This window comes from Dipteris shenzhenensis, chromosome 4 (genome assembly GCF_047967505.1).
Source record: "Dipteris shenzhenensis isolate YYH24624 ecotype China chromosome 4, Dip_SZ_1.0, whole genome shotgun sequence".
NCBI classification, from domain to species: domain Eukaryota; kingdom Viridiplantae; phylum Streptophyta; class Polypodiopsida; order Gleicheniales; family Dipteridaceae; genus Dipteris; species Dipteris shenzhenensis.
In genome coordinates, this window is record NC_141599.1 from 28,288,372 (window position 1) to 28,315,280 (window position 26,909).

At 48.5% G+C, this 26,909-nt stretch overlaps 1 protein-coding gene across 2 annotated transcripts in view; it reads left to right on the forward strand.

Moving 5' to 3' along the window:
* The window catches only part of LOC147902677 (HEAT/U-box domain-containing protein), a 167,833-nt gene that overhangs the window by 134,663 nt on the left and 6,261 nt on the right, over nt 1–26,909 (forward strand). Inside the window, exons 14-16 of one of the 2 annotated variants that reach the window (XM_087373690.1) lie at nt 72–141; nt 235–539; nt 20,836–21,066. In XM_087373690.1, coding sequence (XP_087229816.1) covers nt 72–141; nt 235–539; nt 20,836–21,066 — 606 coding nt within the window. Of the gene's footprint in view, nt 1–71; nt 540–20,835; nt 21,067–26,909 lie in introns of both variants that reach the window. The other variant, XM_087373689.1, reaches the window with a different exon arrangement.

Genomic DNA, 26,909 nt, shown 5'->3' on the forward strand with positions numbered 1-26,909 from the left:
TTTTTTGGCTAGCCTTTGTTTTCTCTGTAGGGGGGTAAAATTTGGTTGTTTGGATGGATTTGAATGTGCAGGTACACTATTTCCTTGCTTGGGCAATTTTTCTATCATATCTTCATTCAATATCAGTATCTTCGCCGGCTGGTGAGAAACTGGTGCAATATGCACAAGATTCTAATACCTACTTGACATTGTTAGACAGCCTATTTCAACTCATTCCCTTAAAGTCACATACAGGGTCGCATGGCAGAAGGAAAAAAATCCATGGTCTTCAACAGACTGAAACAGGCAAGGCAGAAGCTGCTGCAGGAAGGGCAGCTGCATCAGGATCTGTTTCTTTTGTGGTAGAGGGCTTGTGGCCATTGGACGAGTCATCACTATCCATTCTTGCAGCTGCAATATATGGCTTGATACTACAGGTATTGCCTGCTTGTGTTCGAGTTTGGTTTACAGGGCTCCGTGATCGCTCCACTGCTTCTGCTGTGGAGGCCTTCACAAGTAACTACTGCAGTCCTCAACTTTTGGCTGCTGAGTTTTCCCAGGTAACAAGGATTCTATTCTTGACAGGGAATCTGTGATCATGCTGCTTTAAAATGTTATGTTTGGAAGAAGTAGCTATTTCATGGATTTTGAACGGACGGACTTGATTGTGTTCTTTCTTGGGATCGATATGCTTTAAACAGCCAATTATTGAAACGTCCATAGTGCCAAACTCTTTTGTGCAAATTATACCTCAAGTATTCTTAAGTCTAGAGTCTGTCAAATCTTTCAAATTCTCTTGTTTTCCATTTTGCATTGTCTTCTGCCTTTTGAACTGTGTTTTCCTTTCATTTTCTGTTTTCCTTTGATTCAAATGTTCCTGCTATCAATCTTTCTATAATGCATCCATTCTTACAAACAAGGGTTCTTCATGGACATACATGCGGAGCAAGACTTTTTCTGCATACTTTGTTAAGAAGTGGATTTTGAATATTGCATGCCCTGGTAAAAATATAGTTTGCAACATTCACCAAGATTTGAAACTTTAAAGGTTAAAAACTTTTAGGGTTTACATCTTTTTGCCAACTTCTGGAAGGAAATTTTTAATTTTATTACATTTTGCCAATATTGTAAAACCAAAAAATTTTAGCTATATAAACTTTTGCCAGTATTATTTTATATGAGTAAAATGTCCATAGAATCATGATCTGTAGGCTAAGCACCCAACTCTGAGAAAGGGAACACCCTATTTGGAGGGCAGTAATGGTTGGGACAATCGTACCTTGTTAGGATTGCATGGACCCATGTTTAAAATAATTTTCTGGTGACTCTTCCTTGCATATGAACCTTCAGTTAGTGTTCCATCTGTTGTCCCATAAGGATCATGTACTCCATATGCGCCACATAGCGAGGCTGTTGAGAAGCTTCTAGTTGTATCATTATGGGGAAGAGGACAATGGGAGCTTACATCAGAGTTAACACTTTGATTCTAATGACTACAACTCTTTGCGGGCCAGCGCCAAGGCCACCGGCGACGCCAGCAGCCAAGGCTACCAGCGACGCCAGCGGCCAGCAGCTACCAACGCCGCTGGCGTCGCTGGTAGCCTTGGCTGCTGGTGTCGCCGGTGGCCTTGGCCCTGGCGACGAACAGCCTCGAAGGCTGCTAGCACTGGCAGCGCTAGCAGCTTAACGTAATGGCGAGGAGACAGGAGCAGCTGTCGGGGCTGTAGTCACAACACACGAGGATGGCGCATCGACGAGGCTGGTAGGGGCCTGTGCAAGGCTGGCGATGACACAGTGAAGCAGCAGATGGACGAGGAAGAAGGGGTCACGGGACAGCCCAAGCTGGTCCTCCTCCTCCACCACTTTGAGTGGGCTGGTGAGGATTGGATGCAAGGCTCTGATACCAATTGTGGAAGGGGAGAGTAGGGAGCACACCGACACACACAAGCAGGATAAGACACAAGAAGTGTGGGGATAAAACGTATGTGTACCTCCCCTAGCACACAGTCAACCTTTTATATGAAAGGATAAGGTTACAACACTAAGTACGGTGTACTTAGTATACTTAACAAATAAAGTACTAAGTGTACTAACTGTACTTGGGTGGCCATAGAGCCTTTACCCCAACAACCTCCCACTTAAAGGCAATATGCCCTCAAGTAAAAATAAATGAGGCTCAACCTATACCCATCAACTGTCGGCAATGTGCAACCGCTCTGCAGGCAAGCCTTTTGTCAACAGATCTGCTGGATTATCATCTGTGTGAATCTTGACAAGCTGAATCAGCTTATCATCTATCACCTCCCTGATGAAGTGATACTTCACATCAATGTGCTTTGTCTTTGCATGAAATACAGGATTGTGTGCCAACTGAATAGCACTCTGACTGTCACAATGCAACAATGGAATATCACCTGTAACGCCCAAATCTCCCACTAGCCGAGATAACCATAAGGCCTCCTTGCATGCCTCTGTGGCTGCAATATATTCAGCTTCCGTAGTAGACAAGGCTATGCACTGCTGCATCCTTGACATCCATGACACTGCACCTCCAGTGAATGTATAAACATAACCGGTAGTAGACTTCCGGTTATCGGGATGACCAGCAAAATCTGAATCCACATAACCATGCACCTTTGCATCTCGCTTGCCAAAGCATATGCACAACTCCTGTGTGCCCTTCAGGTATCTCATGATACCTTTCACTGCATTCCAATGCTTCTTGCCTGGATTTGCCATATACCTGCTAACCACTCCCACTGCAAACGCAATATCAGGTCTGGTAGCAACCATGGCATACATGAGACTGCCACAAGCTGAAGCATACGGAATCTTGGCCATTTCAGCCCTATCAGCATCTGAGTGTGGGCTGTCCATTGCACTGAGTTTCACATACGGAGGCAATGGAGAACTAAGGGTTTTCCCCCCCTCCATATGAAACTTGTGCAATACTTTGCCAATATATTCGGTCTGAGACAAATACAACAAACGCTGTCCCCTGTCTCTCCGTATCCGCATTCCCAGTATGTGATTTGCATCACCAAGGTCCTTCATATCAAAGGCCTCATGCAATCTTTTCTTAAGGTCATCAAGCTCCTTACGAGCTCTACCAGCAATAAGCATGTCATCCACATATAAAATGAGAATGATTAAGCTGCCATTTGCAGCCCTCTTGGTATATAAGCAGTGATCGTCATCACTTCTCCTGAAACCTTGGGACTTCATGAAGGTATCAAATTTCTTATACCATTCCCTTGGTGCCTGTTTCAGCCCGTAAAGGCTCTTTTTAAGTTTGCATACAAGTGACTCCTTGCCCTTGACTGCAAATCCTTCTGGCTGCTGCATGTAGATCTCCTCATGCAATCTTTTCTTAAGGTCATCAAGCTCCTTACGAGCTCTACCAGCAATAAGCATGTCATCCACATATAAAATGAGAATGATTAAGCTGCCATTTGCAGCCCTTTTGGTATATAAGCAGTGATCATCATCACTTCTCCTGAAACCTTGGGACTTCATGAAGGTATCAAATTTCTTATACCATTCCCTTGGTGCCTGTTTCAGCCCATAAAGGCTCTTTTTAAGTTTGCATACAAGTGACTCCTTGCCCTTGACTGCAAATCCTTCTGGTTGCTGCATGTAGATCTCCTCATGAAGATCACCGTGAAGAAAGGCTGTCTTCACATCCATTTGGCATAATTCCAAATTCTCACATGCAACCAAAGCAAGTACAATCCTGAGTGTGGTCATCTTAACCACTGGAGAAAAGATCTGATCAAAATCGACACCATACTCCTGCTTAAAGCCCTTGGCAACCAACCTGGCTTTATACCTTGGCTTAGCTCCAAGTGTGACTTTCAATCTATACACCCACTTGCATGGCAGTACTTTCATGCCCTTAGGCAACTGCACCAATTCCCAAGTACCATTTTTATGGAGACTGTCCATTTCAGACTTCATGGCTAGTTCCCATAGCCTTTTATCATGCATTTGCACGGCTTCCTTGTAACAGGAAGGTTCTCCACAATCTGTAAGCATAATAAAATCTGCTCCTGGAACAAATCTGTCTGGCGGTTTCATTTGTCGAGTGGACCTTCGGACCCATTGGTCTTGCTGTCCAACTTGCTGCTCACCTAAAACAGGTTGCTGTTCTAGTAGATCAGGCTGCAGAATTATGCCTGGGAGGTCTTCCAAAGGTGGCATGTCCCGTAGTACATCTTCCGCCATTGCGGGCTGTCCATTTGGACCTGCTGCAGCATTATGCATTGGCTGATTACGCTGCTGTTGTGGCTGATTTGCAGCCTGCCTGAATTGTACAGGATGTCCCGAGTCATCAATGTCAACCTCTGAAGCATCAGAAGGCTTATCTGCTGCCTTAAACATACATGACTCATCAAATAAGACATCATTGCTGCGTAATAGCTTCTTATTCATAGGATCTCATAGGTGGTAACCCATCTCACCACTGTCACCATATCCAAGAAAAATGCATTTAAGAGACTTAGGATCAAGCTTGCTGCGATCTTCTCTGCGTATATGCACATACGCAGTGCAGCCAAAGACCCTCAAGTGCTTATAGGAAGGAGGTTTTCCTGTCCAAAGCTCCTCTGGCACTCTGCCATCTAGTCTTTTATTTGGTGACCTATTGATGAGGTGTACTGCTGTTTTTACAGCTTCAGCCCAAAATCCATGAGGTAAAGCAGCATGTGACATCATAGAGCGAGACTTTTCCTGTATGGTTCTATTCATACGCTCTGCAGTGCCATTTTGCGCTGGACTGTAAGGAGCAGTGAGTTCTCTTTTAATACCTCTAGCATCACAAAATGCATTGAATGCATTAGACATATACTCCCCACAGTTATCTGACCGCAAAGCCTTCAGTGTTCTGCCTGTTTGGTTCTCAACCATAGCAAGCCATTTGCGGAACACTGGAAAGACATCACTCTTCAATCGAAGAGGATACACCCACACCTTCCTTGTGGAATCATCTATAAATGTGACAAAGTACCGTGCACCTCCAAGTGAAGGACTAGGCATCTCACACACGTCTGTATGCACAAGCTCAAGTTGAGCATCTTTATGTCCTAATCTCCTTTTATGAGGACACTGTAACTGTCTACCATATATGCAGTGCTCACAAAACTTTAAATCAGAAAATTTAAGAGACGGTAAGTAGCCAAGGCGAGCCAATTGCTCCATTCCACTTATGCTCATATGTCCCATCCGGCTATGCCACATAGAAATATTTGGCAGCTCGGTGGCATGAATATCAGCATGATTACATACTTTAGCATGAAGAGTATACATTGTGTCAACCTTAGAGCCTCTGGCAACAACCAGGGCACCTTTGGGGACCTTCCAGAAACCATGACCAAAGCTGGTCACAAAACCTTCGTCATCCAACATGCCAGTAGAAATCAGATTTTTCTTGACTTCGGGTACATGCCTAACATTGTGAAGCATAAGCTGAGTACCATCAGCAAATACAAGCCTGACATCTCCAATACCAACAATACTGCATGCATGATTATCCCCTAGAAAAACGACTCCATTACTGCCTACTGCATATCTTACAAACAATTCTTTGTAAGGTGTAACATGGAATGAGGCACCTGAGTCAATGATCCAAGAGTGCATGTCTGCAAAATCTCCTGCATGGAGAGAATGAGCATCCAAAGTAGAGAGAAATAGAACCTCTCCCTCACTGTCATAACCGTGTGTAGAATGAAGCTCTTCAATCTTCACACTGCTCTTGCCATTGCTTACTGGTACAATTGCTTTTGCATCTGACGCATCAGTGTTTTTGGCTGTGTCTCTCTTATCATTTTTCAGTTTAAAGCACTGCTTTTTAGTATGTCCCTTTTTGCCACAGTAGTAGCACTCAACATCTTTGTTGGAGCGGGACTTGCTCCTCCCTTTTCCCCTTTCCTGAGATTTGCCTCTTTGCTGACTTCTCCCCCTTGCATTTAAGGCATTGTTAGGCTTTACTGCATCTTGAGCTTTCAGCTTCTGCTCTTCTTGCAAAATCAGCCCTGTGATATCTGAAAAACTTATGAAAATGTTTGCATTTGTTACAGCTGTGGTGAATGTATCCCAACTTTCAGGAAGAGAAATCAAGAGTGCCATACCCTTGGTTTCCTCATCCACCACATATTTTTGATTTGAAAGTTGAGTGACAATTGAATTAAACTCATTGAGATGTGCATCCATGGAGGTCCCTTCCTTCATCTTCAGATTGAAGAACTTGCGCAGCCAATATATCTTTGTGGCTACACTCTGCTGCTCATATGTGTCCTGTAGCTTTTTCCACACACCCCAGGCTGTTTTTTCACCATCCACATTCCAAACAACACTCTCATGGAGTGACAATTCAATTATGGACTTTGCTGACAGATCAGCTAGTGCCCAAGCATCATCAGATGTGCCAGTGGGCTTCACACCTTTGTGTATAATAGGAGCATGAAACTGCCTGAGAATTAGCACATTCAGGACCATCTTTTTCCACATTGGGTAGTTAGCAGCACCCTGCAACTTTTTAATATTGAGAAGAGAAGATTCCGAGGATGAAGCCATTACAATCAGCAAGAAATATAACCCACACTTGGGTGCCTGACTCCCTGCAAACTAAGTGCACAGATGCACTTGTAGTTGTGCTCAAAAGTTAATTCCTGCAATTTTCTCCCACTTAACAGTAAAAAACAGCACTGTTTTATGCACTTTAAACTTCAGTAAAGTGACTGTTTACAGTCCAAAAATTGACTCCGGACAGTACCCGACTGTACTTTCTAGTACAGCAACAGAAATTGACTGTATAACTGTCCAAAACTGTCAGAATTAGACTTTCTCTTGCCTCTATAACTGTGTTACACAGTTTAAAACTTGAATGAGGCAAAAGCCCCTTGACTAGAAGCCAATTTTGAAGATTTTAGTGCATACACCGCTTTCCCAAAGCTCCACTGATTACATAAAGCATCTAGGTGTTTCCCCCAACACTGATATGCATAACAATGTCAAAAGCCCCAATTCATATGCATCTGCCACTGTCCCGTAAGTCATAAAATGCATCAAATCCTTGCACAAATCAACTCCAATCAGGAGGATATACGCATATAAGTGCGTGTATAAGCCCATGCTTGGCTGTGGCTACAAAAGCCCCTTGATTCCACAATTCAAAAAATGAGAATTTCTCTCACATAGGAGGCATAGATCTGCAGATCTACCTCACTGACAACTGAAGGAACCAAAAAAAAAAAAAAGGGTGAAGCAGGCTGCTCTATGATCGTGAACGTCTCCGAGCTCTCCGGCGAGGACATGCACCTTTGGCCACTTGTGGCGCTAATGGCGGATTTGCTGGCGCCGCCTAAGGCACTGGTAGCGCCGCTGTTGGCGCCTATGGCGCTGGTGGCGACGCTTATGCTGGCGCCTATGGCACTGGTACCACCGTTGTTGCTGGCGCCTGGCGGCTTTGCTGGTGGCTGTTGGCCGCTGGCGTCACTGGTGGCTGTTGGCCGCTGGCGTCGCTGGTGGCTGTTGGCCGCTGGCGTCGCTAGTAGCTGTTGGCCGTTGGCGTCGCTGGTAGCCTTGGCTGCTGGCGTCGCCGGTGGCCTTGGCCCTGGCAACAAACAGCCTCAAAGGCTGCTAGCGCTGGCAGCGCTAGCAGCTTAACGTAATGGCGAGGAGAGCAGGAGCAGCTGTCGGGGCTGTAGTCACAACACACGAGGATGGCGCATCGACGAGGCTGGTAGGGGCCTGTGCAAGGCTGGCGATGACACAGTGAAGCAGCAGATGGATGAGGAAGAAGGGGTCACGGGACAGCCCAAGCTGGTCCTCCTCCTCCACCACTTTGAGTGGGCTGGTGAGGATTGGATGCAAGGCTCTGATACCAGTTGTGGAAGGGGAGAGTAGGGAGCACACCGACACACACAAGCAGGATAAGACACAAGAAGTGTGGGGATAAAACGTATGTGTGTACCTCCCCTAGCACACAGTCAACCTTTTATATGAAAGGATAAGGTTACAACACTAAGTACGGTGTACTTAGTGTACTTAACAAATAAAGTACTAAGTGTACTAACTGTACTTGGGTGGCCATAGAGCCTTTACCCCAACAACCTCCCACTTAAAGGCAATATGCCCTCAAGTAAAAATAAATGAGGCAAAAACCATTGGAGTAGCTCCTGCGAGCTTCCCCTCCCCCCCCCTCGCCGTTAGCTCTACCTCCCCCTAGCTCCTCCCCTCGCCGCGACCATCCCCGCCCCCTCCCCCTCCGCCCTCGCCCCCCGCCCCCCCTCCCCCTCACCCGCCGCCCACCTCGCTGCGCCCTCGCCTCGCTCCCGCTCCCCCTCGCTGCTCTCTCGCCATCCGCTCCCCTCCAACCCGCCCCCTCGCTGCTCTCTCGCCCCGCCCCTCCGCTCCATCTCACCTCCACATCGCCGCCCCCCCCTCGCCTCCACCCCCCCCCCTCTCCCTCGTCTCAGCCGCCCTCACCCCCCCCTCCGCTCTCTTCCACCCCGCCCCTCCGCCTCACCTCGCTTCACCCAACCCCCCCCCTCGCTTCACCTCACCCCCCCCCTCTCGCCGCTCCGCCTCACCCGCCGCCCCCCCTCGCTTCACCCGCCCCCCCGCCTCCATTCCGCTCTCCCCGCCCCCCGCTTCACCTCTCCGCCCCCTCCACTCCAACCCCGCCCCCCCGCCATTCCGCGCCCCCCCGTATTCCCCGCACCCCGCACCCTTCACCCCGCCCTCCGTTCCGACCCCCCCGCCCCCTCACTTCGCCTCGTCCGCCTCACTCCCAGGCTCCACCTCCCGCTTTGTCCCCCCTTCTTGGGTGGCAGCCTGTTCCTCATCGGAAGCTTGCAGTTAGTCTTGGCGGTATGGCGGCCCCCTGCCCGGATCCGGAGGCCCAGTCGGACCCTCCCTCTCCAGATGCCTACCGCGTTATCCTGACAGAGCAACAATCATCTCATGTTCAGGAGGTTGCCATTGACTTTGCTCGTACCTCTGTTTACGGTAGGGTCATTGGACACTCCCCCTCCAGGTCTGCCATCAGGGACTGGCTCCAGTCCACTCTCCTGCTAGAGGATGGCCATATTGAGGAGGTGGCCCTTATGGGAAGGGGCATCTTCTGGCTCAAACTCTCCAGTGAGAAAGCTGCGAGCAACCTGATTGCCGGTTCCCCCACATTGGTGGACGGGAAGATCATCATGATAGTCCCGTGGTACCGTGGATTCAGCGCAGCAGATTTCGATGTTCGGTTCCGTATACCTCGCCACCCAGTGACACTAGTTTTTCCAGGGCTTACTGCTGAGTTGCGGCCGATTGTCAGGGACTTGGGCTCCCATTTTGGCTGGGTTATGCACGACACCTTTGCCGACGCGGTGACCACGGCAGGAGCTCCCCGAGTCCGTGTGGCTGTGGCGGATCCTGCGACTCTCCCTGCAGTGATCGAGATTGTGACAGGTGCCGGCAGCATCACCCAGAGCATGATAGTCACCGGACAGCCAGGTCAGTGCCTGAGGTGCCACGGCTTTGGGCACTTGGCGGCTGCTTGTCCACGCTTCGCCAGCTCGTCTCGACCCCCCCCGCCCCCGCCCCCTCCGCCCCCGCCCCCCCCCGGACAGCCACGTCAGGAGGAGCCGAGGCAGCCGGAGTCTGGTCCAGAGGTAGTGGGCGGTTGGACCGAGGTTAGAAGGAAAAGAGGAAAGAACAAGAAGATTTCGGATAAAGGCAAGGAGGCAGAGGTTACCCTTCCTGCAGCAGCACCCCAGAGACCTGACAAGCAGCCGCCCCAGGGACCTGGGAGAGCTTCTTCTTCGACGGCAGCCCGCCCTCCACAGCCTCAGATCCCCCTCTCTCCCGCTCCCCCGCCTTCTCCCCAGTTTCCCCCCCCTTCGCCCGACCCGCAGCTTCAGCCCCCGCCTCCTCTTCCTCAGTCTCCTCCTCCTCCCCCTCATCCCCAGTTCCAGATGCATCCCCATCCCCCCCCCCCCCGTCCCCCTCGCCTCTCCTACAGAGTTAGCTGCACCGTCGGCTTTCCAGCTGAGTGCAGCCCCCGCTCCACCTCCTCCACCTTCTCCGCCAGTCGCCTCCGTGGAGTCCGAGTCGCCTATCCCTCAGTCTCCTCCCCCTCCCCCCCCGCTGGCAGGACACCCGGAGTCTACACCACCACTGGAGCAGGCTTCCCTTCCCGCTAGCCCCTCAGTGGCAAACTCAGCTGGGTCTCAGCTCCAGGAGAGAGAGCTTCCTCGAGACTTTTACAGATCTGGCCCCTGGGACTACCTGGATGTGGCCGACCTTGGGACCTTCCCGGCTTGTCTCGACATTAGTATCTTCCTGCTCCGCAAAGGGGCGGATGGGAAGATTGTTGCCTTGGCTCCCAGGGATGGCCCTAGCTTCGCTTTCACGTTCCTCAGCGATGGCACTGAGACCTGGACAGACGACTCGGTTTGGGAGGCTCTCAGAGAGCAGACACACGCCCAGGTTTGCTCCTGGATAGGCCCGTCCGGTGGGCAGCTTCTCGAGACTCAGTGGTCCGAGGGCGATGTGCGCCTGCGGTGGCGTTGCGCCGCCAAACGCTTCCGACTGATTGTGATCCTCAGACCCCCCCTGTCATGGCCTCTCCCCCAGGACGTCAGAGCTTGGTCCCATCAGAAACTCCGAACCTTCTACGGGATGACCACTTCAGAGATCTCGAGCTGGCTCGAGAAAGCTTTTGCTCATGGCATCAAAGGCCTCTCGCCATTGCTGAAGGTGTTGAAGAACAGGCAGGACGACCCCGTCTCCCCCTCCAAACCTTCTCATAAGCGGCAGCGCCTCCATTCCGATATGTCTGATTCTTCTTCGACTTCGACCGCGAGCAGACAGTTGTTCGCAGCCCCACATCCCTCTCCATGAGCCTACACCTCATATCCTGGAATGTGAACGGGTTTCACTCTTCTGGCACCCGTGGTCCCAGGAAGCTCATTTTGCGACAGGAACTTCAGCCTGCAGTGATTGGTCGATTGGATGTACTCTTGCTCCAGGAGCACAAGCTTTCTGCGGCTCATTCCCGTTGCTGCGGGAAGGTTCTCCCTGGACGTTCCTACACTTATTGGGAGCCCTCGATCGGCGCACAGGGGAGGAGTGGGGGTGTCTGTACCTCCGTGTGCGAGCAGTTAGCCCAGGGAGTTTTTGGTCACGGCACGTTGATCCCAGGCCAAGCCCTTTGGGTAGGCCTTGATTTGGAGGGATCCAAAATAGGAATCCTCAACATTTATGCTCCCACAGACCTCCGATGCAGAGCCACCTTCTGGAGGACACTTACAGGGATTCTTCCAGACATGGATTCCTGGATTGTTGGAGGAGACTTCAACAACCTGGAGACCATGGAGGACCAGCAGGGCAGAGGTCCGGAGTTCACAGGTATGGCTCAGGCAGAGCAGTCAGCTTGGGACTCTTTCATCTTCGCGACAGGAGGGAGGGACAGTTGGAGAGACCCGTCCTTCCGGCGTTGGCACGGGAGCCTGGACTTCTCTTGGGGCTTCCGCAGGGAAGGAGGCAGACTCCTAGAGAGGCTTGATAGATTTTATGTCAGTGATTGGGCCATCAGCAGAGGCGGCCAGGCGGGTATAGTTCCAGGGACGACACTCTCCGACCATGCGCCTGTGCTCCTATCATTAGATTCGGCAGCCCAGACCCTCCCCCCCCGATCATGCAGGATTCCCGACTCCATCTTCTCGAGGGTGGACGTGCGCAGCAGCATTTGCAGTCTTTGGGACAGAGACTGGGGGGAGGGCGTGGATCTGGTAGACTCGGTCGCGCAGGCTCTGCAGGAGTCCAGCTAGATCTGCCAGCTCGCAGCCCTACAGGTTCGACAGGATTGGTGGGGCAGAGAGAGAGCTCTTCGGAGGGACCTCGCCTCCATTCAGCGACTCCAGCAGGCTTCCCCGGGCTCGGAGGAGCTTCGGATCCAGGCCCTTCGAGCCAGAGCCCTCCTGGAGGAGACACTCCAGCGTCGCTCCGAGTTTTCCTATCACGCCTCTCTCTCCTTCTGGGCCCGGAAGGGTGACCGGATGTGCAGGGAGTTCTTCAGGACGCATGGCCAGAGAGCTGCAGGTGATCAACTTCGGAGTCTCAGGACAGCGGATGGTCACATCGTTACGGATCCGGGGGAGGTCCTGGGGTTGGCCACTGACTTCTACAGGACCCTCTTCCAGCAGGAGCCGCTCGCCCCTCGTGCTAGTCGTGCCCGTGAGGAGGTGTGGAGGCACATTCCATCCCTGGTCCAGCCTAGCATGCAGGCGACGTTGGCGCCGTTCACCTCAGATGAGATGTTGGAAGCCTTGATGGCTATAGACGGACAGAAATGCCCAGGTGAGGATGGGCTATCCCGAGCATTCTTCACCTCCTTCTGGGACCAGATCCATCAGCCCCTCCTTGCAGCTCTGCAGGGGATTTTCAGCAGCGGTCAGATGCCAGAGAGCCTTTCCTCAGGACTGATTTGCCTCATCCCGAAGGGAGGAGATAGACAGGAGATCCGCCAGTGGCGTCCGATCACTCTCCTTACCACTGCCTACAAAATCCTCGCCAAGATGATCAGTGCCAGAGTTCGGCCTCTACTCCCAGACCTCGTCCATGACACTCAGACAGGCTTTGTCCAGGATCGCAATATCCTGGATAATGTCTTCACCTTTTCAGAGGCGGCGGAGTGGGCTCAGCACAGCGGATCACACCTTGCCATTCTACTTCTCGACTTCGAGAAGGCCTACGATCGCGTGGACTGGTCCTTTTTGGAGGGGACTTTGGAGCGGCTAGGTTTCCCGACAGGTTGGATTCAGGGTATCTCAGCTTTGTACAGGACAGCGTCTAGCAGAGTCATCATTGGAGGCAGGATGAGTGAGCGCTTTAGCTTGGAGAGATCAGTACGTCAGGGCTGCCCCCTGGCTCCTTACCTGTTTCTCTTCTTCGCCGAGGCCATGACTTACTACCTTCGGGCGAGGTCCACAGGGCTCAAGGGTGTTCGCCTTCCACTCCGGGAGGACACGGAGCTTTTGGACTCGGAATACGCAGATGATACAACCCTTTATGTCCAGGACGATGAGAGGATGCTAGAGAGGATGCGGATGGCCCTGGAGGTTTTCTGCTCGGCCGCTGGTGCGAAAATCAACTGGAACAAATCAGTTGGTTTTCTCACAGACCCGGGGGCGTGTTCTCAGTGGGGGCGATTTCTGGGTTTCAGATGGATTCCACGTGGACAGACAGCTAGATACCTTGGCTTCCAGGTTGGCCTAGACATCACGCCAGCTCAGCAGTTTCTCCCGGTGCTAGACTCCATCCGACGGAAGCTGGCTTTCTAGAGCACTGCTAAGCTCTCCCTTGCAGGTCGTGCCTTGGTAGTTAACCAGGTCCTTCTAGCCACGGCTTGGTATGTGGCTTCCTGCTGGTGCTTCTCGAGATCCAGCGTGGCACAGCTCAGGAGATTGGTTCGGAACTTCCTTTGGTCTGGGGAGGATGGTCATAGAGATACCAGAGCCAGGGTTGCTTGGCAGACAGTCATTCTTCCGCAGGCTAAGGGTGGCCTGGGGGTCATTGATCCAGAGCTTCAGAGTCAGGCCTTGTTAGGCAAGCTTGTCATTCGCGGTTTGACCCCAGGGGGGCAGACGTGGAAGATGTTACTTCAGCAGGGAGTCGGCTCTTGTGTCCCTCGCCGAGGTGGAGAGTGGCTACCGTCCCTCAGGTGGATCTTCACCTCCGCCCCGCTCACTCAGCCCCGCTCCCCACTCGTTCGTAGCCTCCTCATGGTTTGGAGGCGGCTCCGCCTCAGTCTCATTCAGTCCCCTCCCAGCTGTCAGGAGGAGATCAATCGTCAGCCGCTTATCTGGAACGGTCAGGTCAAAGATGCCGAGGGCCTTCAGTTGGGGGAGAGATCACATATTAGGTGGGACGGCTGGATGAGGGGGCCAGCCCGATCCCTTCGTGTGTGGAGGGATACGTACAGTCATCTGGAGATGACTGATCTTGCAGACGCAGCTGGAGGTGCACGTGGAGCCCAGGCGAGACGCACGGAGATCGACGGTGCGATCCCAGCTGCTTGGTTGGTTCCACCTGAGCCTCAGATCCTCATGCCTGGTGACACCCGCTGGCTAGGACAGTTCACCCCCCGTGGCATTCCACTGGTGATCGCAGGACGTATGGATGACTCCTCTATCTCCTTCTTCGCGGTCTCTGGGGATGGACGACTCAGGAGAGAGGGTGCGCTCATCGACCCCCTACTCCCGTGGCAGAGGGTTCGGGTCGTAGGCCTCTTGGGGAAGGTTTGGAGTACCGACCCTAGCATCGAGCAGGACCAGGTGCAGCTTTGGCGTCTTTGGCTCTGGGAGGGGCGGGCCTTGTCAGAGCTTGATTGGGACCCAGGAGAGTGGTGGTGGCCAGAGATTGTGACAGGACAGGGGCCGACCTCCTTCTTCGCCTACAGTACGACTCTGGGCAGGCGAGTTCTCGGGAGGATGCAGAGCCGCCCCCCCACCCAGCGACCCAGCTGGTACGCACAGGGTATTTCCAGGTTCTTTTTGCAGGCATTCTGGAAGGCCTTGTGGGAGAGCTGGCGGCCGCGGAAAATCTCATACTTCCTGTGGCTTCTTGCCCACAAAGGTCTTGGGAGCTGGTTGAGGCAGATAGGCTAGGACGGATGTTGCCAGATTTGCCATGCGGATGAGGAGACACCAAAACACTGCCTGTGGAGCTGCACTCGCGCCCAGGAAGTGTGGAGGTGGACTTTTGGGATCCTTGCTCGCGCAGCACCAGAGCTAGGATTGATCACTTGGGGCGCGTTCTGTTGGTGCAGCACCGCACCTGGTCTTCATCACTTATTCGAGGCATGCCAGCAGGACCCCACTTTCCTTATTACACAGGGGACGTGGGGACCGCTCGAGGGTATCCCACAGCACCTAGCAGAGGCTGATACAGGAGTTCGGGAGAGGCAGCCAGTCTGGGAGATTATTTGCAGCATCACAGGGTGGCACATCTGGACCTCGCGCTGCGCGCAGATCCTAGGTGGCACCTCCTTATCGACTGCCCAGATCATGGCGGAGATTTGGAGTGAGATTATTCATACCCTCAGAGGCCAGTGGGACCAGATTCAGGGAGACTCCCGGGCCGGTCAGGAGAAGCGGAGACGCTTCCTCCGGGCTTGGGACACACAGGGCCTCTTCTTCGAGCAGACTACGCAGGGCCTTCGGTGGCATTACTCACCACCCCGATGGCTGTTCATTCATACTCGTCTTATCCCTCCGTGAGAGGATGGTTTATTTTGCTACCTTTTAGGGCTGTGTCCGATTTGTGAACGCGGCCGTCAGCTATAAGCTAACCTCTTGTATCTTGTTCTCGAAGTAATATAATTAGCACTGTTTTTTCCGGAAAAAAAAAATAAATGAGGCTCAACCTATACCCATCAACTGTCGGCAATGTGCAAACCGCTCTGCAGGCAAGCCTTTTGTCAACAGATCTGCTGGATTATCATCTGTGTGAATCTTGACAAGCTGAATCAGCTTATCATCTATCACCTCCCTGATGAAGTGATACTTCAGAAGGGGAATGTAACGTGTGGACTTGAAGATTGCTAAACCCTCTCATCTTTTTCCATGAAAAGACTTCTATGTAGTATGATAGAAACGGCCAAGAAAAAAGAAGTCAAGGCACAAATACATCAAGTAGAGCTTGAGAAACAAGTAGTAAGTACCAATGACAACGTCTATGATATCTATGATAAACAATAACAACTTGAGTATGGTATGTTGAATATCATACTAATGCCTCACATTGACTCAAGCATCTTTGATATGGCTAAATATAGAGTGATGACTTCCCAATTCTATAGATTTGCAAAAGAGAGTGCATTTAGCTCTCAATGTAGTAATTTAATCGTATTACTTCTCAGAAAGGGCTATAATACAAGAAAAGTAACGAAGAAGCTATGCTCTGTCCTACATGTTAGTCATTGTATCTTGATAATTTTGGCTTTAGGTATGTTCAATATCCTTGAAAGTAGAATCAAAATCCAAAGCGGAGAGCTTCATAGTCCATTTCCTTTTTAGTTCTTAAGTGCGTTCTATTTTTGGAGATTATCTACTCTTAGAAGATACCTGTATGTACGCATGAATGTTTGCAAAAAAGCTTTTCCTCGCCCGTCCTTGTTTAATTATTTAAAATAAACAAATAAAAAAAGAACTGGTGCTCCATTTGTTTCTTTCTTCTTCTTCCTCTTCTTCTTCTTGTGGGGTCAGGTTATGTTGCGGTGGAAATGTAACCTAAGCAGAGGGGATTCCTAGGGAGCATCGCTTATGCATATTGTTCGACTGTCAGGAGGTTGAGTCGGAGGAGCATTTTATTTTCATGTGCCCAATGTACTATGAGATCCGAGGTCGCTACCACTGCCTCTTCAGAGACGGCTCTGGGCTCATTTCCAGATTCCTCGCCTACCCAAATCACAGATACCCAATTCACGAGGGAGTCCGACATAGAGAGTACCGAGGCTTGGCCACATCATCAAACACCTCTCAGAGCAGGATCACAGAGTTCTTCCCATCGAGTGACATTGATTGTCCAATCTCTAGCCGCAGACGTGACAGAGACCCCGACTTGACGATTGCAGCACGACACACAAGACATCGAGGGGACACACAGATCACTCTGGGGGACCTCCCATCATTGTTTAGACCCAAGATATGTCCTACGAGAGTCACGGTGGCTCTGGTCTTGCGTCGAGCCTCGTCCAGGAGACCGACACGCATGGCACCCCTTAACGGGCACTAGCGTCCCATCACCGGCTATGCACCAGCCAGGGCAACATGACATACGGAGGATTCCGCTCCGCTCCAGTCCTTTTCTTTTCATTGTTACATCCAGATGTATTTGATTATGTATGATCAGACTTAGGATTCAGCACGGGTGATGATGCTCGTTTCAGTAGCTCCACCCTTACTGTGATTTGTATCAGGTTTTCTTTCAGTCTCATAGACCCATCGGTCTTCCGAAGACTCTAACAAAATTTCTTTCTTTCTTTGTTTCTCTCTCTCTCTCTCTCTCTCTCTCTCTCTCTCTCTCTCTGTGGACCATGAATGAAATGGCTCAGAAAATACTCTCTATAGGGAAGGGATATGCCAAAGTAATCAACATGGAGCAAAGAATGCACAGCAAAATAGAATAAGGTTATGCTAAGGTTCACAACATGGAGCAACAATTGGAATTCCAAGACTTGGTTACAACTCAGCTCCAATCAGTGAAACAGGAAACTACAGCAACATTGGATACTAAAGTCAACACATGGGATGTATATGAAGAAGTACAATTCCAGGAAAAGAGGGTGGCTAATGAACGACTCATACACATAGGGGGGCTACCAGAGGGCTGGTTTGAAGGAAGTCAAAAGGAAAAGCTGGAAAATATCATGGAAAGAACCCCACAATAGAGTGGGATACTGAAGATGTAATAGCTGTCTTACAGGAGGGTACACAAGCCAAAGTATGCTTCCAGAACAAGATGAAAAGAAGCAAGATTCTCAAGCAAACCAATAAGTTGAAAGGTACTAAAACATGGATAGCGGAGGACCTCACCCCAACTCAGCTCAAACTGAAGACTACTGAATTGATTAAAGTGAAGGATGCTCGAAAGGAAGGAAAATGGGCTGTTTACAGAGATGGAAAAGCACTAATCAGAGAGTTTAAATCCAAACCTCAAGACTCTCATTCTTAAACTAATGTAATGCAGGCCGATCGTTTTTTGTAGTAGACCATAGTTAACCTATAATAACTTTGTGAGTGATATACACACTCCCATGAGATTCTCAGTCTATAACTGATGTTTGGTGTTTACCTTTTTGGTGCACGTTTTGTGCCATAGGCCCGTGAGGCCTCCCGAGGACGTTAATATATCTTTATTACTTTCTTTCTCTCTCCTCGGACATGTAGTAGTTCTCTTTTCTTGATGTGTACCTTTGTCTCATAGGCCCATGAGGCCTTTTGCAGATCTCTCTCTCTCTCCCCCCCTCTCTCTCTCTCCCCCCCCCTCTCTCTCTCTCTCTCTCACTCTCCCCACATTTCTTATTCTGATATCTGTTTTGTTTCTTCTTTTTTGTGATCAATTTTTTTGTTGTTTGGTCAAGATTTCAAAGCTTAGTAAGCACTATGTTTACCAAAGAGATTCTGGAATCAGATGACAGCTTACCTTTTATTTTTATTTGTTTTTTTTTTTCCCTCATTTACTCATAAAGTCCCTTCTTTGCTTTGTTTTTTCACTTGTTCTATAAAAATTTTTTGTTATTTAAAAGCTTAGTAAGCACTGGGTTTACCCAATAGATTATGGAATCTTTCCAAACCTAGATGGCAGCTTACCTTCTATTTTGATTTTATTTTTATATATTTCTTTTTCTTTTTCTCATTCACTCATAAATCATGATTCATCTCCATGGCGAGGGAGTAATCGTCCGGAATATTGAGGTAGTGCCATGGCCCAAGCCTCCATAACTACTGCGAAGGGGCTATCCAGGATGGCACTTCAGTTTTGGTAGCTGTGAGAAAGGTGAGTCTGCCTCTCTCGGCTCCGTGGAAGCAGCATCCTGAACCGAGAAGGGGCTGGGCTAAGACTAAGAGGAAGAGGCCGAAGCTCTGGCCAGCCGGGTGGCCTAGGCATAGAGAGGTGCTGGGTCACTAGGGAGGCTGAGTGGGAGGGGCGGTGAAGGAGAGTTTGTGATAGGGAAAAGGTGGGGGCGGGGGGACTGAGGGTGTAGGGAGGGGGAGGGAGACGAAAGGGGCAGAGGGCAGGGTGATCATCGATTGTGCTGTGGCGGCAGCGGGGGGCGGGTTGGGGGACAAGGAGGCATGAATGGGCAAATGGGTGGGTGCAGCGGGCAGTGGAGAGGGAGCGGAGGGAGGCGAGGGGGGAGCTGCCTGGTGGTGGAGTGTATGGGAGCGACAAGGGGTAGGTAAAAGAGGCTCTCCCCCCAGGGGGCTCTCACTGCTAAAGGAGATAAATTAAAATTAAAATAAAAATGAAAGAACAAAGGAAAGAAGGGAGTTGGTAAGTGACTTACTCCCTCGCCATAAAGATGTCAATCATGATCATGCAGCCCTGAAAGGGGCCCCTTCCATCATTTCTGAGGTTTCAACTTTGCATCCACCGGAGGAGGAGAAGTGCCCCCCCTTCTCTTGATCTTATGATGTAGGAGAAGATGACCTTTCAGCTGGCTTCTTGCGAGAGAGGCGTGGCTCGTCGGCCCTGCAGTAGCTGTGATTTATTTAGGGCCAAAGGTTCAGCTTAAGCAGGCCACACACTGGTCATTAGACCAATACACCAACTTGCTTATCCAGAGAAAGGTATAGTCTTCTTGTCCTCTCTCATTGTATTTCTACAATTATTTTGGGGAGTTTGTCAGGGCCAATGGCTGGATGAAGGGTTGTTTACAGGCCTGGTAAAGGGGCTGGTCAGGGCTGGTCAGGGCCTGGTAAAGGACACGTTTGGGCCAGGTAAGCAAGGGATTGGAGCCAGCGTTGGCCAACCAACCACCCTACCGATAGGTCGGGTTAGACTGACCAACCCACCAGGGCCAGTCGGGTCAGTCAACCTGACTGAACAGACCGACCAGCAGGGGTAACACCCCCCTATAAAATGGGCACTCCTGGCCCTTTTATTTCATAGTTTTAGGTGCAGTTTCTGGCCTATTTTGGGCGTTCTGAGGTGCACTTCTAACTCAGATTTCAATCATCCAGAGGCACAGCTCAGCCCTAGGGTTGTGTTCATTCATTGGAGGTTTTCTCAGCAATAACACGCAGAGTTTTCCCTAAACATCTCTTGCAATTCTAGCGTAGTAATCTTGTCTCTCTAGTTGTGATTATCTGTTCACATAGTTGACTCTGACATGCCCGCCCCCCTCCCCCCCCCCCCCCTCTTCTCTCCTTAGCTTCACCTTTAGTGTGACTTGCTCGTTGACAGGTTTCGTCAACGTGAAGCCGGTTTTCCTTCTCCCTTTGCCTATCGGCCCCTAGGCTACTGACATTAGAGGGCAGTGCCACTCCCGTCAACACATTAGAAGGGGTTCTTGGAGTGCTTCACCCCGGGTTTTTGGGAGTCAATTCCAGCAGCAGTGATGCCTTGCTCCTTCATGTCTGTTATTTGGTGGTGCCTCTTGTACCACAATAGTATTTGACATTCTCTTCTCCCGCCAAACAGCTGTGATGGTTTAAACACCCTTCTGGTGTGTGTGCTCATGTGGGAGGAAAGCATGTTGAACCTGTGCTGCTAGGGGGGAAAGCCAAGTCCCCTATTTTGCAAGTGTTTGTGGCAAGGCATCATGCTTCTCAGCTTTCTTTCAAAAGCAAGATTTTGAGTGGTTTTCCATGGGATTTCAGAGGTTTTGGATCGAGTGTTTCTCTCTGCCTCTATGTTTTTGTGGTCTTTGTGGAGGTTTTGGGATGGAGATTACTCTCCCACCTCCGTTGTAAATCAGGGAACTTTTGGAATATTATGTTGAAAATTGTAATTGATGAAAAATAGTCGATGGTCAAAGAAGAAGAGCTGGTTGTAACATTGCAAATAACGTTTCACATGACTTACAAGTTGTGGTGAGCACTGTTTTGTCTTTTGCATTTTCACAGAGGAGCTTGCATTATCAAAAAATTGGCAAGCTCCTCTGTGAAAAGATTGTTATTTCTTTTAAAAGATCAAGAATTCTTAACCTGTAAAAATTGTGCTTTTGTGGCAAGAATTGCTATTAAAGTTAAGAGGATCCAAAGCTGAAGAAGTTGCATTGTTTGCAGCACAAGGGGGGATGCTTTGTTTTCTACATGCTACTGAGTTTTAAGCACTGTTTGAAAATTTGATGTATTGCAGGTTCATTTATCAGCTATGGCAGATGAAAGCTTGACAATCAAAGCAAATCAAAACGTAGGTGAGGTAACTGTTGTGTACAAAAAAGAGGAAGCTGGTATGGATATGGTGATTCGACTGCCAAAGTGTTATCCTCTTCGGCCTGTTGAGGTTGACTGTACAAGGCGCTTAGGAATCAGTGAGACAAGATTGCGTAAATGGCTGCTTTCAATGGCTTCTTTCCTTCGGAATCAGGTACCCTTATAGTCAATTGAACTGCATCTTTTTGAAGAGAATATCTTTGCAGATTATGACAACCCCCTTTCTTTTTTCCAAAAATGAGGGAATTACAAGTAAATCTTGTAGGATGGCAGGTCTTCCTAAATTTTCCCAAAATACAAAGGAAATATTGCTTCTTTGGAATATAGGTTCTAATTTCTTTGACTAAGAGTTTCAGATCCATCATTGCATCCAATTGTTTTTCCTGTTTTTATTTTAATTGCCCCATGTACGGGGAATCACTGTCCCTGCAGACCACTGGCATTGGGATGGGATATGATGAGAAGAACATCCAATCCATGTTTTACTCTTGAGATTTCTGAGGCATTCCCAAAAATTGTGCCTTGGGTCCTCTATGACCATTTGGGAGAAGGGGTGATTGTTGGGATTTTTGCCAAAAGCCCTTTGTTTTGACTATAGATTGTCATCTTTGCATCATCAAGTTTGACAAAGTTAACAAATAAGGTTGGTTATATATATATATATATATATATATATATATAGAGAGAGAGAGAGAGAGACACACACACACACACACACACACAGAGCGAGAGAGAGAATAGACAAGAAAGGTCGTCCCAAACACGGGATTTATTAGGTTTGGGGAAGTCTTCATTGAATCAATATATCGCCAGGTATCATGAGGACATTCTTAAGCTAGAAGACCTCACTGAATTTTATCAGATTAGGGCTCCATACGTGGACTGAAAAGGCAATTATAAGGTTGAACTACGTAGAAATACCCCAAAATCTTTGGAATGAGCTGTTATATTTGCTTAGATCCATTATGATTTTGTAGCAAAATTTAAAGCTTCTATTGAAAGTGAGACATGGAAAATGTTCTTTCAAGCTTGGGTTCTTAAAAAGTACGAAGAACTCTATGGGTAAGGGGGTTTTTGAACCGCCTGACCAAGATCGTTGGCCATGCAATAACGAGTCTATTATCTCATGCATGGAGAAATTGCCTTTGGAGGGACTCGCAGGATCAAAGTCAAATAGGACAGGAACGTTGAGGGATGCAGTACAGAGTTACACATAGGTGCTGAGGGTGCCTTTCAGAGGTACCTAGCTTCTTCTTAGTGCAAACAACATAATGAGGGAATCGAGTCTAGTACTCTAGTCTTTCTTATGGGACAAAGTTTTTGTCATGTTTTTCTTAGGTGATGAGAGAATAGAGGTTGAAATCCTTCCTGGCATACAAAGGGGAAAGTCTTATAGTGGAGGCCATTGATGCCTACTACAAGACTTCTGTCAAGGTTGGCTTTGAGGAACTTGAAGTAGTGACATGGACAAGTGTTTCTGAGGCTTTCTCATGGCCCGATTGCAAAATGTTGGAGGCTGGAATAGGTGAATCTGTTGAAGCCTTCATCGTGGGAGATGGAAACACCATGAGATGAGGAGGGCATATTTTTACCAATGGGTTACTTCCGTGGGAGCTCACTTGGAGCTTGTCTTTGGAGATTGCTGAAGTATCATCAGGATATTTGGACGGACACATGGTTATGGGGATCTAGAACAGCCACAGGGGACCTAGACTAATAGGAATTGTGGGTTAGAGAACAAAAGATCAAAGATGCCTTCGAGTGTTTCGAGAGAACACTTCAAATGGAGCTGATGGAGCATCTGCATTGACGAGTGGGTATAAGCCCATGGTGGTGATAGGACAAAATCTGTATCAAGTTTTTGAGCACTGTATATAGCTGTGGGTAGGCACATAGTTGCACACATCTAGGGTAGGTGTGGGCTTTTGGCATTTGTGGATTTTTATTTCACAAGCATGATGGACTAATGTATAGTTTTTTGAGACAATAAAGTATGTTTTGCAGGGACTTCATGGGAAATGATGAAATGCAATGTGGTTGTACGAGACTTCTAGAGCAAGGGTGTCTAGTGTGTGGTCAAGTGAAATGTTTTTGGGGTCATGTAAATCAAGTCATGAAGGGTTTCTTTATTTTATTTTTCTGAGTCAATGTGCACTTGCATGCTACGGGAATTTGACATGTTTTGGTGCCCACATCAAGGGGCTTTTCATGTGTGTGTACAAGGGTGCATGCAAGCTTTAATGTGCATGCTAATGTGTGTGGGAATTGTGTGACTAAAGGTCCAAAATGTGCATTTAATGTGCCTTCGGGGGATATTTGCATTTTTTTAATGGGAGAGTGGTAAAATGTCACTGATGAGGTGGCAAATTAGGCTGAGGTGGCTGGACTGATTGGGAAGGCATCTTGCACATGCAAGGTGGCTACGTGAAAGGATGAAGCGGAGCTTTTGGACTGTGAGCTGGAGCTACGTGAAGATGGCGGCTGGGAGCTGATTCGGTTTTACGCTGGAAGGATCTATGATGCAAGGGGGGCTCCTTGAAGAGAAGGCTGGACGACCAGATTTGGAGAGTCTGGTAGATGAAAGAGAGGGTGTGCATAAGCGAAAGGCTGTGTGAAGGTCTATGTACGTGACGGGATGAGGAATTTCGACTGCATGCTTGGCATAGATGGATCCCAGGTGCTCCGTGATGACGAGCTCTGTGGTAGAGTCAGCGCTTACTGAAGTCTTGTAAAGACTTGGCTGTAGTAGATGATGCGGGCTGGGGAAAGGACTTTGGGTGAGAGATAAACATAAAGCATGGTGGGTTCTCAATTCTGTGGGGAAGCGTCACTACTACCATGGAGGCTTGGGCAGAATATCTCGAGTGACAGAGAGCATGCGCTGTGAGCTACAAAGAAAGAGAGGCTGTGGTTCTTGTGAAGACAAAGAAGAGGGGGTGGTAGCGCTACTATGCAGCATGGAGTATCCTCAGCAACAAAGACTTCATGAACTCCGTATGCAAAGAGATAGAGGGACGAAGGAATTGCAGGCTAAGGCAAAATGGAACGTGACCTTTCATCGATGATGGTTGTCCTAAAGGAGCTGGGCACTCTTCGTGGAAGAACGTGAGATTGATGCTTGCTGCAGATGTTCGTCAATCACTGATCTTTTGCTTTGTGAGGGAAGAGAAGCTATCCTAAAGGATTTGGAAGCTTCTTTGACGTGGTTGTGATCTTATGCTGATTTGATCATGGGAGATTCCTGGGTACTGATAGAGAAGGAGAGGAGGTGGCACTGCAGCTTTGGGGAGAGTTACATGCTGTTGTCCTTGATGGAAGCTTAGGAGTGGGGGCTGTGGGTTCATAGTATTCTGAGGCTGACTGTTCTCTGAGTTTTGGGGGGCAGTTCAGTTCTAAGTTTATCTGTTTCGGGCTGTGTAGTCTTTTGGCTCTCTTTGAGTCTGTGTGATCCATGTTTAGTCAGTTTTTGTGGGGGGTTTGTCTCGGTGCCTAATACAAAGACACCTGCTCTAGAACCTAGTTCATAAGCTCATCATCTACGAGCCCACATTGCAGCTGATCCCTATGAAGTCTCAGCTATCTGACGTGGTGAAGTACATAATTCCTGGTTGTCTTTCCTTTTTTTTCCTTATCAGCGGATCGGTGAGAGGTGGTGTTGGGGATTAGGAGTTACGTACACACTTGTGAGCCCAAATGAGGAGGACATGGGGGAGGATGACCTGTAGCCAAAAAAAGGGATCCAAGGAACCCACATGGGCTGAGAATGTAGATGCCATGGGGGGTGAATTGAGAAGAGAGAAATAGGGGTAGGAGATCCTATGTAGCTGCGATGTAGGCAGCAATGAAGGCTGTCACATGGGCAGCATCCAGCGGCCCATGCAGGTTTGCTGCAATGCCCAAAGAAGTGAGTTTTGGCCACACATTTGAAGGGAAGGTCAACAGCAGTAGGCATCAGGTGAAGCCCTCAATGTGCAAGGTGGAGCAAAGCCAACTTTCCACATGGCACACTTTGACTAGGGTATTTTGTAAATGGTTCTGTCCCTTTGTCGGAGCATAACAGATATTCTTCCAAATGGCTATATATTCATCTAAATGTAAGTGGCTACTTCAGTAACACTTGTGTGCACAAGACAGTGTGAGATTTGTTTTGCATTGTGTGAACCCCAGGACAAGTCTTCCACGGTAGGGGAGTGGCTGTTAGGAGTTCATCCTCATTGTGAGAGCAATGGGTGATTAAGGTTTAGAGTGGGTGGCAATAATGGACACTTGGCACTATTGCATGGTGTTGTCTACGTAGTGCTTCTAGGGCGGCTCTCTGTGGAGACATCCTCTTTCCCTTCTATTCTCACGGGTTGCCTCCATGAGAGTCGGGAGTGAGTTTGGCCCCCCTAGTACATATTTACCTTAATGAGTTTCCAAGCATCACTTCTATTTACAATCCCTTACTCAAACCTTGTCAGTTTTTCAGTCTGCACATCCAACGCAAGTTTCACAAACGCCACATTCATTGCAAGTTTCTCAATGAGCACATATGCTGTGAATTTTCCTCAATCAAGGCCAAAATGCTTCCACCCTTCAAAGCTCATAACTGAACCGTCTCCAATCCAAATTGGACCCCGTCTTCATCAACACCTTCAACATGCAAAGTATTCATCTCCATGACTCTCTTGCACTGAATTGGACCTTTCTTCCGTCTTTGTTCACCAGCACTCCCATACGCCCAAAAGGTGCTATTTTCAGCTGATCCTAAGGTACATTATCCATAATTTACTGAAAACAACACTCTCCAACATCCAAAGGCTCACCGAAAAATGATGACATCATTGTCTTGGATTACAATCATAAGCTCAACGACAACAATTAACAACACGTGGAGGTTCAAAACGGAGAATGTTCTTAGATTCAAAAAATGGTGAGAGATCATAACTGATACACTTGCATGCCGAGCTACAGATCCAAATGCTCAAGCTGGATTGGACAAGGAAGCAAATCAAGCTCTTTATATGATCATGGTCAATGCCAAGGGCGAGATCATTGCAACTTATGTGAAACAATAAGAGTCCAACAAAGGTTGGACCGCTCTTTTGTACAGGTTTGCTGCAAAGAACATGTCTGGAGTACTACTCCTTGAGAACAACTGGACAGAGTGAAGCGTCGTGCTTCAGAATCCAAACACTTGAAGCTGAAGGATATTGCTAACCAGCTCAATGCCATTTATCACAAGTGGATGACAAAAGATTTGGTTCAAATCGCCCTAAACAGTCTCGGCAAAGAATATGATTATTTTGTAACTGCCATGGTTATATGTGAAAACCATTCAACTTTTGCAGCAATGTCCGACATGCTAATGCAAGAGCAAATCGGTGGAGGAATTTCATCAACCTCAAGCAAAGTTCAGAATCAATTGCCAAAGAGGCTGGGCTAGAGGAAATCAAAATAGCTACAACAATAGATGAAACACTCCAAGAAGATTAAGTCATTCCAATTATTGTTGTGCACTCGGTAATTGGGAATCAGAATGCCATACAAAGCAAAGACATGGACAGACAAAAAATTATGCCCAGCATGATGGTCAGAATGATTTTTATCAACATGGAATGTTCCTTTCCATTCAAAGAAATCATGAACCTGAACAATGCAATTTACTAGAATGATTGGTAGATTCAAGTGCCAGTGCACACATGACAAGCCATTATGAATGGTTTTTAAACCACTGATTTATCCTCAAAGCAAGCAAATGGTGTACAATACATTGCACAAAGGGTATGGATATTTAAGTCTTGTGTTCAAGAAGTATAGCAACCTAGTCCAAGGACTACCACCTTTGCAGTGTTCAAAGCAAGTGTGTGAATCTTGTTGCATGGGGAAGTAACATAAGAATAATTTTCCGAAATCAGAATCATGGACTGTAGATGTCCTTCAATTAGTGCACACTGATATTTGGGACAAAGCCCAGATTCAATTACTTGGCAGAATTTGGTACTATATCACTTTCAT